Source organism: Habropoda laboriosa, unplaced genomic scaffold (genome assembly GCF_001263275.1).
Source record: "Habropoda laboriosa isolate 0110345459 unplaced genomic scaffold, ASM126327v1 scaffold440, whole genome shotgun sequence".
Classification (NCBI taxonomy): domain Eukaryota; kingdom Metazoa; phylum Arthropoda; class Insecta; order Hymenoptera; family Apidae; genus Habropoda; species Habropoda laboriosa.
This window is the reverse complement of record NW_017100710.1, coordinates 1,149,970-1,166,826: the sequence shown is the minus strand read 5'-3', so window position 1 is coordinate 1,166,826 and position 16,857 is coordinate 1,149,970. Positions and strand designations below refer to the sequence as shown.

The window sequence follows — 16,857 nt, the reverse complement described above, 5'->3', positions numbered from 1 at the left end:
TAAAAAAAACATGTTGTTGTACAAGGATAGTATAAAATAGCAATGCAAACATTTTGTACATTTGTCTTTGAAAAGAAAAATAAAAATACAAATGTGATGTTTCGTAATCTATAAGATCAGTCTGCACGTTTTACTGAAATTAATGTCGTCTTGTATGTCATATAATTTACAGGTACTTAATAAATCTAACAAATAGACCTCAATTTTATTATACACAATTAAAAGCACATTTTATGCATCAATAACGAATGTTGACACGCGTGTCTCACAATGAAAAAACAATACATACATACAAATTCTTGCGCACATAATCGTGTATAAATCTACGTATGTGCGTCGTCGTGTACCAGATATTAACATTTGTGTATTTACATAATAGAAAAGGCATAGCCCTGATTATTACTTCATTGTTATTTATATTCTTTGTGATTGCTTCAAAAAATCTAACAAGATGAGCTACTATTAATGTTTTAACGAATTTACAAAAAGCCATTTAGAAACATTGAAGCATTTGTTTATAATAATGAATACTTATTAGAAAATTTAATGCGATTCAATTGCAAAAAAATAGTTTTAACTATCTACCCCTTTATTCCAACGCCACGTTATTTTGTGTACATATAACCATATGTAATCAAGTGTAGTAGTTCTCTTGGCATTAACGTGACTTATAAACAATCAAATAAGAGACATATTTACAAATACATGTTATGAAAAATGATGGAAAAATCATTCAAAATAACATTTATCATATTCTGTTTCCATGTTATAATTTTTAAATAATCGAATATAGAATATTAAGTTCAACTTATGTTGTGTATGAAATCACGTTAAGCCTTGTTCATATGTAACAAGTGTTGTGTGTATAAAATCGTCCTAGAAAACTGTTCATTCTGGATCGCTCTGAAGCGTCTCACCATTAGTTAAAACCAACGCATCATCATCGGCTTCGTTATAATCAAGAGAAAGGATACTCTCTCTTCTCTTTTTCTTGTGTGTCCTTTCATCGTCACTACCTGGTGCACTTTTGTCCCTTTTGGTCCTATCCCTACCCCTAGTTATTCTAGTTAGCACCTCTTCCCCATTAGTTTTATTGTTACTTCTATTATGACTTTTGCTTCGTAATATCCTTTTATTATTTCGATTTTCTTCATGTTCTTCTTCCCTATCACTTAATTCCTCATTCTCAACTTTAATAATCAAAGCAGCCGAATCACTGGAGCTTTCGTCATTATGATCTGCTTGATTAGGTTTTCGTTCAACCCGTTCTGTTCTTTCGATATTTGAGAATTCACACTGCGGCGATCGCTGCAATGATAACGGTGGAGTCCTAGCACCTTTGCACACATCACTATCTTCCATCGATTTCGAAGTTTTTGTTTCCGAAACTGAATTTTCCTCTAATTCCTCTTTTTTAATTGGTGGTGTGTGCGGGGACAAACCATTTGTTAAATTATTTTCACTTGAATTTGCTTTCAACGCTGCATTTTCTTGCTGCAGCAACGTTACCGATTCACGAGCTTTACGTAGCTCCTGTTGTAAGAAATAAATTGTACTTTGCATTCCTTCAACATCCTCGTCTAAATCTTGCAAGAATTCGTCTAATTCTATAACAAAAATATTACGAAAGAGTATTAAGCACTTTATTCCATAAAATATTTTATGTAGATAAATAAAAAAAAAAAATATAAGCCAAGATACAATACCTGATTGTGACTTTTTCATTTCTTCACTAAAGCTTCTTTGAAGTGCAAGATCACCTTCCAGTTTAGCAATTCGCCCGCTAGCAATCATACGACCCAACTCTTCGTTTTCTTGGTACAACAGCCTGCATTTTGCCATTAATCTTTTTCCGGTATTGCTAGAAACGGAAGTAGCATATAAAACAATTTAAAAGTTAAAATTTAGTATTTATTTTTACGATAATGTAAATTATTATCTACCTATCTGGTGTGAATTTCCATGCACTAAGTTCATTCTGAGTATCCTCTAATTTCGCTTTAGTTGTAACAAGTTCTTGTCTTAATTTTTGAATCAAAATGTTTACAGCTGGATCTAATAAAGCAGATCTTAATGCCGCAGCGGACGGAGCATGAGCAGCTTTCATTTCAGCAATTTGATTCTAAAAGGAATTATATGTTAATGTTTAAAATCCTACAATAATTAGTTTTACATTCGGGCTACGACTAATTATGAAATTACATACAATATATTCTTGTAATTCTTGTTCTTTAGAAGCAAGTCTCCTGACTAAAATCTTCTCTCTATGAGATGCTTCTGCATGTTGCTGTCTGTATTTGCTTTCAGATTCTCTCAATGAAGATAGTTCACCTATAAAAAAAAATTATTTCATTTCTTCTTTTAATTAAAACTTCACTGTTTAAAGCTATCTATGTGCTTCGTCAACTTGTTTTACTACTTTTATTCCAAATATTGCAATTGTGACATGAAATTACATATAAGCAATTAAGAATATGTGTATAAAAATGTAAAATAGTTTTCTAATCTTTAAAAAATTATTAACTTTATACAAAGTTGTAATGGTTAATAATTTAAATCAAAGGAAAGAAAGTTCTAGGCAAATCTGTTTGTTCTAGAAAACAATAATTAAAACATAATGTTGGCATGCTTTTTATAATCCTCTTTATATTTTTATTAAGACAGTGATTTTCAGTCCAACATTTTAAATAAAACTACATTTTTAAAACAGCATTTAGAATTTAATTTGTAATATTCATCTTTCTAAGTATTTCTTTAATTTTCAATAACTTGTTCAAGTAATGCCTATGAACTTAAATATTAAACTTTAAGATGAATCACAGAAACCATACAAATTTATGAGACACATAGAAAGCTTGAAACCTTAAAGTATATGTATATACATATAATATAATGGTACAGAATACTCTGTACATATTTTTGATACTTCATAATTGTATATTTTTGGTGAAATAAAGCATAGTGGTGAAAATCTACTAGATACTGTTTTGCCCTAAGTGCGCATAAACAAAATATGTTTTTATATGTATGTGACATTGACTGCCTGACAACTGACATTTTTAATTAGCGCATACTTTGAGTTTGGAGTCGTTGCATCGTGCCATTTGTGAGATTCTCTGTGCTTCCACCGAGACCAAGTGGACGTTACTTTTCTTCCATGAGAATAGACAGACTACTTGTTGCAGACACAGATGTTGTCACAAGATGACCTCCCGGCCTTATTTGATCAGGTTTGTATTTTTTCAGATTGGTACTTGGACATCAGGAAGTTATGGTGCAGGTACAAATGCATGCATGAATTGCGTTCATAATGGGAATAGACAGGGATGGATGTCTAGGAACATAATTAAAATTGTTCAGTTTTATCAGACATATCTAAATATAAGATGATATTAAAGATATGTAGATTGGGATAAAAATTGTTAGGATTGGAGAAAGCAGCTGGAATTTCAGATCGTAACTGCATCAATTAAAGGTTTCGTACTTCACCAAGACTTAGGTTCACGCACCCCTGCCACAGTGTTTTGTGGGCCAAAGGATGTCATAGGGCCTCTGTTTTTACTCTTCTGAGCTGTATATTCAGAGCCAGCAAGGATGTTGTATTTCATTCAATCCTCGCAAAGTGGAAACTCGATATCCAATGTACACACAAACACACACGGCACTGTCTGCTTCTGGCAGTGTGGTTTACTACACTGTAGAATAATACGTGGCACACTGCACCATCACTTAAGAGCTCATACCAAATGTAAGCTGTGTGTGTTTATTACAGTGGAAGAAATGATTCATAGTGAACACATTCAAAGAAACCTTGTCATCTCTTCTTGTCACACAATATCACTTTTCTTTCAATATGCACTTTGCTTTTAGCATTAAGTGATTTTTAATATCAATAGTAGCGCAACTTAACACCAGATGAGAGAATTATGCATTACTTGCATAATATTATATTAAATTCTCTTGTATATGCGGTATACATGACCGTCACATCACTTCTGCTCACCGAAAAAATTTCAAACACTGTACATATTGGCGTTAATTTAATTGCCCGCACTACACATCACAAATGTAGTTTTCGAAATATTACAATATTACTATATCACTAGCCTTTATCTAAAGAGTCTATTACCAAATTGATCTATCCAATATTTTATATGGATACATAAATTTTCTACAATCGTAGTTCGCTTATCGATGTCATAAGAAATGTACTTAAGAATTTCACCTACATTACTATGTTATTTACTTACTCAAAATTTTTGAATTTTAAGACATAAAAAACTTAGCATTATTATTAATTATCCTAAACACTGTACTAATAATAAACCGCTTGGTCCCTAATGTTAGCGTCCCTATTAGAGTCTTGTCTCATACAAGAGACCGTTGTGTTCTGGCATTCATAAATTCGCTTAAGAAATGTGGTGAGTGAGGTGGTCTCACTCAAGTGATCTCAGTACCTTCCTGGGCTGCCGCCTGGGCCTCTAGACACTCCACATACAAGTCCTGTTCATGCCACTTGGCTGCTAGCTCGTCCTTTGTCATGGTGTCCAATTGTTGTTGTGTTAGCTTCACATGCCTCGGCTGTCTAGGAGAATGAGGACTGCTTGGTTTTCCCCCTGCACTATTATTCTGTGGACTTCGTGGAGAAGACGGGCCTGCCGATTTAACATCGCTGCACTCTTCTGCCATTTTATGTCAGATGTTATTAAAACCACACCCAAGGCCTTAAGTAAGTTTTGATGGCTGCGTCTTCTTCTTTAGCTGTTTAACTGCAACGAGTGCGTTGATGATATGTTGTCAGTGCTAGCACACATTTGTCTGAAAAAAGTAAAAATATTGTCTTAAAATACATCATACATTAAATTAATATAGTGTTAAACGAAATTACTTCATGTTTAATATGATTATACTTTTATACTTTTCATAATGCAATGATAATAAAGCACATATATAACTATATCTTCAATTATCTTTTAAATAATGTAAAATATTTACGAATATCATATTCACACAAGTAGGGTTATATAGTTATAGCATATTACAATTAAAATAAAATACTAGATAATCTTATTAGAGGTAATAAAGTATTTGTGAAATTATATTTATAAATTATCAAAATTATGATAGACTTTGATATTTTATCACAAGGTTTATATACAGAAATACGAAACTATTATTGTTGAATCTGATGTTATAAGGAAATTGTATAAGAATACTTTAAACATGTTATTTACAACTACTTTGTCTTCATAGTCATTACTTCCACTTGTCATGTACTGGAATAAAACTTTTTCAGGGCGCAGGTTCGGACCCGGCTTTTAGAACATACCGCGTGATTGAAGAAGGTCACGTGGCACGTTTAATGTTTTATTGCGACATGCAGGGTAGGGAATATAGGATCCAGTTATCTATAGTTGAAGGGAACATTGACGCCATTATGTCGACATGTCTGCCATGAACGAGAATTTCGCGGTATAAGATTAAAATTTTTATTTGACTTATTTTGAACATCATTGGTATCGCTTACATATATGGATTATAAACCAGATTTTAAAAAATTATATGGAACAATACATCTATATCCATACAGCTATCCAGATGTTTGATTTAGTTTTAATAATTATAATAGTTTCTTAACATAGAACGTTGTGAACTCACTACAATATAACATCATCTAACAATGAATTATCACTTTTGTTCACTTCACATACCTGATTTAGTGACACGCCTATCATTCCATTGAAAAATGTTTGTATCCAGTATTGAATATAACGTGAAACGATGAAACACGACACCATGTACGTGCATACACATACACACATATACGCATATATGTGTATACAAATGTAATTTCGTCGCCTCTTGTAAGCAAGTGGAAGCCTTCGTTAGCGAGTTCCTCGATTGATCAATCGGTGAAGGAAATAAATGTTACGTGTAGAGTTTGCCTCAATGTCCCGCGCATTCCAAATACAACATCAATACGCGCACATGATAGACATATCGCGCAATCCCCCAAAAACCATGCCACTACAGCCTAACACAGTAATGTAACTAATCACGAACAATGATTACTGCCGACCTCACGTTCAGAATGGCTAAAGAAACGAATATCAGCGCATGCTCCAATCACGATTGTCCAACTACAGTGCTGACATAGAAATGTACCAAATGTTTTTCGAATAAACACAATATAGAGAATGCACAAGAAAAAAACGAGGTTTCAAAAAATCATCACCAATCGAGACAGATACAACTACTTTGCCCGTTTTTCATATTTATTTATTGCCAATTTCACAGCTTATTAATTCACAACCATATTATATACGACACGTGAAGTATCTGCATGTATTTCAAATGTCGAATCACAGACTTTTGCACTGACTACATCATCGAGAAGTTCTAACTGATCTAAAACATTCCAAGATGGCATTTCAAGCCCGCCATTTTCAAATTATAAAGTGGTATAAACTTCATGTGAGTCAGCTTGCAATTTTTTTATAAAAATGAAACACTGTAATTGTTTGAAACGGCATATATTATTAGGTATTACAATATATTTAAATACTCTAGTGATAAAATATCTGAATCAATCGTCGCTTAAAATTTTTTAAATACAGAATTAAAATATGCTTATTGGTTAAATAATATAAATAAAGAACAAATAATTTATTCGTTTGAAAGGCTAACTCTTGGTTTTTTCACGAATCCTGTGTTTATCTTTGAAGGTTGTACTGATTTTATTTTAACGGGTATAGCTTTCGAGATTTTTGTAGGTGGTTTAATCATCGATGCACGACTAATCGTTGCGTTAAGTGTTTCCAAGTTTTGTGAAGCACCGACTTGTGGTTCAGGAGACCTTCTTGTCGCTAATAAATCTCTAAAATTTTTAATAAATAAATACAAACAATTTAATATTAATATTCAAATATACAATGCAAACTAATAGGATCGAGTCATACTTGTTCAAATGATCTGAATTAATCGTAAGATTTGTTTTACTTCTATTGTAACTTCCGGTTCCAAAAAACTTTTGTCCCACGTTCGAAGGTTTTGTTAATGATGAAATATTAGAATTAGTCGATGAAGGAATATAAAAGCTACGACGACGAACCGTAGGTTTCGAACGATCTTGTTCAATATTCAGGCTTCTTCGCGGCATAGATTTAGGGAGCGTCGATTCGATATTGCGTCGTGCTTTTGGCGTTTGCTCTGCATTTCCCAAACTTTTTTTCGTTCGTGATTGTTGCTCATATGTTAAGTCGCTCGGTTTTAAGAAAGGTTTGACATTACTAGTCGTGTTTGATCGATTTGGTTTATAAGTACTGATGACAACTGCTGGTGATATATTTTCCGGTGCTGATTTCACAGATACGACATCATGATCTAATATAAGAATAAAAAAATCAATTAATAATATACAAAAAATGTTATCGCTCTTAGAAAATATTTAGTTAGAACACTATCTAACCTTGATTAGGCGATAGATCCTGTTTTTTGAACAATAACATTTTAAGAGCTTTTTCCAAATTTTTCTGTGCCCCTACAATATATTCAGTTATATTTTTAGGATTCTCGATTTCGCTTTGTAAAGAAATTTGTCCCAAAGAATTAGACAATTCGGCAACAGTGGCTGGAGAACTTGTAATTTTTGGAGGAGAAGGTCGAGGTTCTCCATCCAAACTTTCTGTTTCGATATCGATATCCCATGTTTTTTGACGTAGTAAAGCAGGTTTACACGGGTGTGTTGGAGATGCAGTACAGTTAGCAGACGCGTCGGAATTTGTATTCGTTTTCAGCTTCTCAGAGACATTCAGACATTATAGAATCGAATTAGACAAAAACCATGTTAACGTTATGTGAAATACTCACTTTCGAACTGATACTGTTAGTATAAAAACGCATTTCCGGTTGTGTATAACTTCGAGTTACTCCAATTTCTTTTTTCAATGTGTCCAACGTAGCTTTAGGCTCACTAAATATATTACTTGTATGCGAAACATTTAAATTTGCGTCTGTATTACGATTGACATCCGGCTCACACGCGATCGTATCGAATAATTTGTATGATACATCGCGTAAAACCCGAGTAACATCCTTTGATAAACGTGGTAACAGATTACTACCAGTTTCCTCTACTTTATGTGTAATACTATCCTGAAAGAAATGTTTAATTTCTTTACAGAATTTCTTGCTTCCTTTTCCTCTTTTTTATTTTTATTTATTTTCATAGTAAACGCATAATTGAAGTTTCTAAACAATAGCTCTTGAACGCAATAAAGTAAATCGTAATTAATTGTATTGAAACAAGAACAATTAAATTTACAATTTTTTATTTTTTTACATACAGTACTTCCAATAGGTCCGGTGCCACTAATACTCCAAAAGGATGCGTCCTTGACATGATCAGGATTAGGACACTGACACGTGACTCCTTCTAATTCTAACACTGCTCTCATGTTCGAAGCGTCGCATTCAATTGCAATTCTAAGCATACCTTGCTCAGGTGCCAAAGCATTAGTTTCGTTCTTTTTTGGGATAAGTGCATCATCATACTTTTCAAACGAGAGCAGCTTAAAACCGACCGCTTGTAGGAAACTTGCTAAAGTTGATACATCCGGCTTCGTTGGATGTCGAATATCCCGCATTTCCTCGCTATTCGATTCAGCATGCGCATGCACACCACTTATCCATTTAAGTACCCACTGATAAAATTTTCGTTGTGCAGTAAATTGAGAAGCATTTTGACTACTGAAAGAACTCGTGCTAGTATCCATCTCGGGCATACGTAAACTGAAGAGAACAAGAAACACTGTTCTCGGATTTGTGTTCAAATTTTTTTTGCACCGGCAACCGGAATTATTAGTAATGAATACATATTGGTATTAGAACGTGTAACAGTTCTTACCATAAGACTGTAAACACTGCAAATAATACAAGTAAATAGAAACGTTGATATGTATAATTTCAACACGAACATTGTTCTAAATTAAAAATCATATAATATACATTTTTTGATAATACACAATTTAAACTTGAAGTAGAGTTTTATTATTGATCGGCATACCAAAGGAGTATGTTACAACAATACGAACAAAATTAATAGTTATATTTATTATTAACATTATATGAACATTTATTCAATGTTAAAATTCATTTTCTTTAAGAATATATGTTATAAAAGTATGATTTGAAAACACTTGGTTATTGACATTCGAATCCTACAGAAGATATTATATAAGGTTCTATAAACTTACTGTGTATAGAATATCTTTTAGGTTATATCTAAATAACAGTAAAATATATGTACAATAATTTTCAATTTTCTGAATTATCAAATTATTTTTATTAATTAGTGGTTTCATATTATTTCTTATAAATCTTTTATTTATTACCGCTCGTTTTGTAATATCTTTTTATTTAAAATCATTGACTATCGGAAATTTTTCATTACAGAACTTGTAAAAAATCAGCAATTTCATAATATACGGCGAAACGATGTTCAAACCTGCTATTCTAGTTGCTGCTACTGCTTCTCAAATACTTCCACATTCTTTCTTCTTAGATAAATATAGGAAGATTAGAGCGAGATATGGGTAAGTACAAAGAAATATAAAGAAATTTTGCAATGCAGCATTTGGTAATTTCACTAAATTTTTAAAAACAGCTTTGACGATCTAGAAATACCACTTCGAGACAATATTAAACGAAGATGCCAGGAAGTATTGGATGATATCAATTTATCGGAAAAAGATAGAGAGCGTATTCAATTTTTTAACAATCATGATATAAATGTATTCCATGCAGGAACAATACGTACAAAATATGGTGCAATAATTGGAATTCCAGTAAATTTTCAATATGAGGATGCCGATAGTATAAGTGAACAAACTTTGTCAATTCAAGATGTACAAATTGATTGGAATACAAGTGCTGCCAAACAATTTCGACGTTCTTTAATACTGTCAGAAAATGCTCAAAAATTTGCATTAGCCCAACAAGTTTTGACAGTTAAAGAACCCGATGTATTGTATAACACTGCATTTGCTACAATTGATGCAGCCTTGGGAGTTACATTTTATGATATAATTTATTCAGTATTCAAGCTTGATAAACAACGACAAATGAATCGTTTTGTTTATATGATTATTGTTGCAGTTGGTTGTACTTTTTGTTGGTTGTTAGTAAAGGATGAATTGAACAATTATAGAGAATTGCAGGTTAACAACGAATTAAGTCAGCTTGGTCCTAAATATATTCAAGGAGGTATAGAATATTATCAAAAATTATTAGATAGGAATAAAGCTTTAAGGGTTCTCTTGGGTGAGAAGGGCAGACGTTTATTTACAGTTACTGGAAATGAATCTGTTTTTATTAGGCAAAAACGTTTACCACTTTGTCAACAGATAGATTACTTTAATTCGAAACTAGAGGATTTTAAAATAAATAACTTAGTGTAAATATTCATTTTTGTGGAAATTAAAACAATACCAATAAAATGAGTAGTAAAATTATTAGTGGCATCATTTAATTTCTAAATGAATTTTATTTATTAATCCATATTAATTACATAATTTATATACATTATGAAAGAATTATTTCTAAAAATATTTATCTTCATGAAATAAAATTCAATATTTTAAATAAAATTAGTTATAAAATATTGTATAATTTTCATATTTTTGCACCTTATTATATAAAAAAATACAGACAAGCAAATACACATAAATTAATGGCAACTTTGTAACGGTAAATGTTTATTCTATTAACAAATTTATAAACGATTATAAAAGTTAATAAAGACATAGCATGTTTGTAGATGAGTAATTAATATTTATAACTCTTTTCTAACAGAATACATATACTAGAAAGCAAAATAATCATATGTAACAATGCTTTTATCAGTTAATTGTGCAAAATTTTTTACATTATGTATCTTCTACATATTATATATTTATAATCTTGGCAGAATAATAGCCATTTCTTTAAAATTTATGTTTCATAAATAAATACAAGATACTTACAAGCTAATATACAAAAGTACTTACACAATTTTTAAATATATATATTATTTTGCACTACGTAAGACCCAAAGAACCAAGCTGAAACATCAAGCAATTTAAATTTGAAGCAAAGATAATATTAATGTATGCAATGTATTTAATAACAAACTTTAAAGGCATGTAGTGCGTAATTAAGGTCAATAAAACATGTTTAAAAAATTAATTTTAATTATATATTTATTCTAAATTTTTTTTAAAATATTGGTTTATCAGAGAATCATTTTTTAACTTAATAATTCTTAAACATTTATTTTAATAAGTACTACATGCTCTTGAAGTTTGGCATGAATTTATAAAATCTCTTTACCAATGTCATCTTATCTTCTTCCTTTTTAAGTATTTTCGCTGTTTGTTCTTGATCAAATTTGACAACTGCAGAAATTACTCTAGCAAGCACCATTGTTTCTCTTCCCATCATATATTCAAATAAAATATTTCTTAAATATTCAATTTCTGTTGAATCCTCCAATGTATCATGTCTTAACTTTACTAATTTTCGAAGTTCAGTTAATTCTCGTCTTTGAGCAGTTAAAGTTTGTTGAAGAGTGTGGAAAGAACCAGTATTAGATTGTACAGCTGCCATTGCAACTCGTGAAGTACTCTCCAATTCCTAAGTAAAATTTTACTCTTAATTAATATTAATGTTTTACTTATAAAGATTATTTTTACTTAATTACACATTGAAAAATAATATAGCAAAATATAATTAACAGAATTAAATTCAATGCAATAAAAAAACGTTACCTTGTTAATTAAATCACTTTGTATATCAGGCTGAAAGAAAGAAATATAAATAAAATAACAAAAAAGGTAAAATATACTAATTATGAAATTGAAATAAGTAAAAATAACATAAGAAACATTCAAAGACAAATAGAATATGAATTTATGAATAAAAATAGCTTATATGTTTTATAACTTTGCTTTAACTAACCCTTCTTTCATTTCGCCATTCTCTTGTTAATTCATTAATTTCTTCTTCGTGTTTTGCTTCTAATTTATCAATTTTTTGTTGTATAATTGATTTCCACTTTTTTTCAGTTTCTCTGATTTCATCTGCTTGCTCTTTTTTCATTAATGTAATATTTTCCATTAACTGATTCATATCTTTTGATTTCTGTGCCATTAGACTCTTATTTTCTAAGATTAGATTCTCAATTTGTTCGGATTGTGCTGTTAATTCTACTTGAAAATCTTTTAACTGTTCTTTGTATTGTTGGATAAGATTTGATTCATAATTTTGTTGACGATCTAAATAGAAGTATAATGATTATTAGCAATGTATTAAAATAATATATCTGTATATGTAATCTATGGAGTCAATTAAAAATATTCTCAAGCTTTAATGAAAAAGATTTTTAATTTACCAAATCGTTTTTCTAATGCAGCATGTAGCTCTTCTTCTTTATCATGTAACTGAGCTTGAAATTCCTTACCCAATTGTTTTAATCTCATACTTTGTTCTTCTTCATTTGTTTTTAATTCTTCCTTTAATTTTTCTGCTAGATTCTTTAATTCATTATTGACGATTTGCATTTGTAGCTCTTTTGTTTGGAATGTTATTAATGCTTCATCCAGTTGTGTTTCTAATTTTTTGTTTTCTTCTTGTAATCTATCAATCTCCTTAATAAAAAAATCATCTGTACTTGTACCACTATTTACATTCTGTATTTTCTCTTGTAACACAATATTTGATTTTTTAAGAATGTTTATTTCTTCCTGTAACTTAATAATCGTTTCATTTAAATCTTCAATAGTATTTTTTGATGCTTCTATTTCTATTACTGCTTCTTCTTCTGTTGTTGAAAACTTCAATCTCTCAATTTCTTTTAACAATTCCATATTTCTGGTATCTAATAATTTTAATTCTGCCACTTTTTCATCTACTGTAAGTTTTAATTCCTCTAATTCTGTCGTTACTCGTTTTTTTTCTACAGTTTCATTTTCTATTAGAGACAATAATTGTGTATTTGTAGTATTTACTGTATCAAGTTCACTTTTTAATTCAATATTATTAGATTCTATTTCTTGTAAACTGGAAATCTTAGATTCTAAATTATTTACATAAGATTGAAGGTTTGTATTGACAGAGTTTACTTTTTCTAATTCTATAATTTTATTTTTTAAGGATAATGTTTCATTAATCAATTCAGTATTTTGTAACTGTACTTCTTCTAAATTCGATTTTGCTTTATTTAGGTTATTTATTTCTAACTTTAAATTACTAGTTTCTTCTTCAATAGATTTTAGTCTTTCAACTTCCTTATTTAAAAGTTCTAATTTCATTAAAAGTTCCTTATTCTGTTCTTCCTGATCCTTATTAGTTTTTAAATTTAAATTTAATTTATGAACTTCGTTATGTAAATCCTCATTTTCTTTTGCAATCTGTTCTTTTATTTTTTCTGCTTTTTCCTTGTATAAGATTAATTCTTCTATTTGAGCATTCAGTTTATGATTATTAGACTGTGATTCTGTATTTAATAGTTCAATTTTACTACTCAAATTGTCTATATCTTGATTTTGTTCACTTAAACAATTTTTGCATAATTCAATTTCGTTACTTAATTGTGTATTTTCACTTAATAGTTCTTGATTGTGTTTTTCATAATTTGTTATTTTTCGTTTTAATTCTTCATTAAATTCGTTTAGTTCTTGATTATATTTTAGAAATTCGTTTTGTTTATCTTTTAAATTCTTATTTTCTAAGTTGATTTCATTTTGAATTAATTTTAACTGTTCTAATTCAGAACTAATACTTGAATTATTGTTTTTTAATGTTACTATTTGGCAGTTTTCAAATTTTAATACATTCATTTCGTTTTCTAATGTTTCTAACTGCTGTAATAATTCTGTGTTTAAAGTTTGTAATTCATTAATTTCGTCGTTTAATTTTTGAATTGTGGCATCCTGTTGTTGTTTTATGGTTTTAAACTTTTTTAGTTGACCGAGTTTAGTCTGTATTGTTTGTTGGAATGTTTTGTTTAAATTTGTAAGTTCTGTAATTTCTTTTTCATGTTTTTCAATTAACTTTGCATGAGTTTCGTCTTCAGCTTTTAAATTATCTAGACAACTTTCTTTATTTTTCAATTCTTCGTTTAATGTAATAATTTCTTTATCCTTTTCCATTATTTTTTCATTTAAGGTTTTAACCTCTGATTGTAATGTGGTTATTTCTTCTTCCAATTTATTGCAATTAGAGTTTTCATATTTTAATAATGTAATAGTTTCAGTTGCTTCCACATATTTCTGTTTCAATCCCTCTAGTTTGTTTCTCTCACTGTTTACCTCCTTAAGTTGAGTTTTCAGATCATATATTTCATTGGAAAGTATCTGATTTGTTGCATTTACACTCTTGAGTTCTTCTTTCAAAGATTTTGATTCTGTAGTTAATGATTTAACTTTATCAGGTAAATTTCTTAAGTCATACAGTTTGAAATTGAGGTTATCAATTTCAGCTATAAGTTTACGATTCTTTGCATCAACCTCATTTTGTTGCTCTAATTTTATGGACATTTCTTTTAACTGTTCACTATATTTTTCCAAATTCACTTCCATATTAGCTTTAAGATACATAGTATTTTTGAATTCTGTCTGTAACTGATTATATTTTTGTTTGAGTTCTTCAAATTCTTTCAATTTAATCTGTAAATTTTGTGTTTCATTATTTTGAGTAATGTTACTTGTTTTGACAAATATATTAAACTCATCCTTTAAAGTAGAAATCTCATTATTAAATTCTGTGAAATGTTTCACTAGATTGCTTTTAATATACAAGTTATCTTCTTTCAATTTTTGAGTAAAAGTTTTATAATTTAAAATATGTTTTATTAAATTGATTTTCTCTTCATGAAGTAAGCCAATATTAGAACTATCTGCTTGAAGTTTATTTTTAAGATCAGTGATAACAGATTTACAAGATTGAAGTTCACTATATATTTCTAATAATTCAGTGTTTTTATTTTCTAACTCATTGTTTAACTTAATTATTTTTGTATTGTCTTGTATCTGTTCTTTAAGAGTTTTTATTTCTGTATCTTGACTTAATAGTTTTTCTTTAGTTTTTTCCAGCATTGTTGCATATTCATGAACTTTAGCATTATAATTTTCACATACTTTATCTCTGTCAATTAAAGCATTCCTCATATTTTCTAATTCTTTATCAACACTTTGTACAGTGGCTTGTAATTTTTCAATCGTTGCTTCTGTTTCTTTCATTTTTTCTTTAGCAATAATTTTTTGTGCATCTTGTTCATTCTGAAGCTCTACACATTTCAGTTTGGAATTCGAAAGTTCCATATATAACTTTTCTTTATCAATTTCTTTTTCATCTAATTTAGATTTTAAATTTTGATGCATTTCACTGTCATGTACTTTTGTACCTTTCTCTATATTTTCTTTATTACAATCTTCTTCGTGATATTTTAAGTTCATTTTTTCTTCTAAGTTAATTAATTTTTGCTGCACTTCTTGCTGCACAGGTTTTAAAGCTTCTGATTTTCCTTTTGAAATATCTTGCATGGCTTCCTTTTTTTCTGAATCTAAATTTTGCGTACTATGTAGTGCTTTTAACTTTTCTAATTCCACTTTATATTTATTAATAACTTCACTTAGGTTGTCCTTAGATTCTGTCATATGCTTCAACTCTAATTGCAATTTTTTGATTTGCTCTTCCTTGTCTTCCAGTTCTCTATGTATTGAAAGTTTGTTTTCAGCTAATGATATTACAGATTCTTCTTCGCGTTTCTTTAAAATAATCATTTGATCTGTTAAGTTTTTAATTTCTGTACAAGCACTATTCAATTCTTTTTCTTTTTCTGTATATGAAGTTTTTAATGTTTCGTAGTCCGATTCTAACGTATTTTTCTCTGTTAATACTTCAGTAAATTTTTCTTTATTTCGTTTCAAAGATTCCTTATACTTAAGTACCACGTTTTCTAATTTCTTTAGTTTATCTTTTAATTGTGTATTTTCAAGTAATAAAGCATTTTCATTGGGACTAATTGATGATTCAGTATTTAGATCAATCAGATTATCCTTTAAATTTTCTTTATGATCATTAGTAATATCTGACAATGTAGCTTCTAAATTTGGACCACTTGTTTGCAAAAGTTTTATCTGCAATGAAAGTAGCATTAAAATTTAGTTCATAATAACAGTAACTTTTTAAATATTACCTTTGTATTTAATGTATTTATTATGTGATCTTTTTCTTCAATGTCATTTCTTAATGCTTCTTCTAAGTGAGCTTTTGCCTGTTGTTCTAGCTGACATTGTTCTTTTAAATCAGCTATTCGTCTTAGTACTTTATCTTGAGTTTCAACTAAAACTGATTCTAACTTGCCTTTCACCCTTTCTAATTCTCTATAATGTGTTGCTAAATCTGTGTATCTTCCACGATATTTGTGATACTTTGCTTGTACTTTTCGATATGCTGAATATATTTGATCTTTTGTAACTTTTTCCAATTGTGGACTTATATTTTCATCTATCTCACTAGCAGACTGATCCATATCAGACTATAAAAGTAGCAAAAATAAATAATTAATTGTACTTGAAACACTAAAAAAGAATTACTTCCTAAATTTATATAATTATCATTATCCTTGAAATACCTGCAAATGATACAAATTAGCAGGACTTTCATAAATTGGAAAAAGAGATGAAGTATCACTAGTAACACTGCTAATTGATGACCTCCTAGATATGCCTATGGAATTTAATGTAGGTGATATTAAATCTACATTTTGAAAACCATGTTTAGCAGGACTATTTTTAGGGGTTTCTGCAAAGAAAAACC

At 29.6% G+C, this 16,857-nt stretch overlaps 2 protein-coding genes across 3 annotated transcripts in view; one reads left to right on the top strand and one right to left on the bottom strand.

Moving 5' to 3' along the window:
• Positions 1-823: 823 nt before the first annotated feature.
• Positions 824-6,051, bottom strand: LOC108577001 (pre-mRNA-splicing regulator female-lethal(2)D). 2 transcript variants are annotated; one of them, XM_017940080.1, is made up of 6 exons: positions 5,712-6,051; positions 4,458-4,818; positions 2,207-2,331; positions 1,944-2,122; positions 1,707-1,861; positions 824-1,607 (listed from the first exon to the last, which is right to left on the bottom strand). In XM_017940080.1, the coding sequence occupies exons 2-6, from the start codon at positions 4,687-4,689 to the stop codon at positions 889-891; spliced, it is 1,410 nt and encodes a 469-aa protein (XP_017795569.1). In that variant the 5' UTR covers positions 4,690-4,818; positions 5,712-6,051; the 3' UTR covers positions 824-888. The 2 variants fall into 2 exon arrangements, with proteins under 2 accessions (XP_017795569.1, XP_017795570.1); XM_017940081.1 differs by lacking the exons at positions 4,458-4,818; positions 5,712-6,051 and adding an exon at positions 3,075-3,370.
• Positions 6,052-8,454: 2,403 nt separating this feature from the next.
• The window catches only part of LOC108577032 (pre-mRNA-processing factor 40 homolog A), a 13,249-nt gene continuing 4,846 nt past the window's right edge, over positions 8,455-16,857 (top strand). The window contains exon 1 of the mRNA XM_017940121.1: positions 8,455-8,604. Coding sequence (XP_017795610.1) covers positions 8,455-8,604 — 150 coding nt within the window. The remainder of the gene's footprint in view (positions 8,605-16,857) is intronic.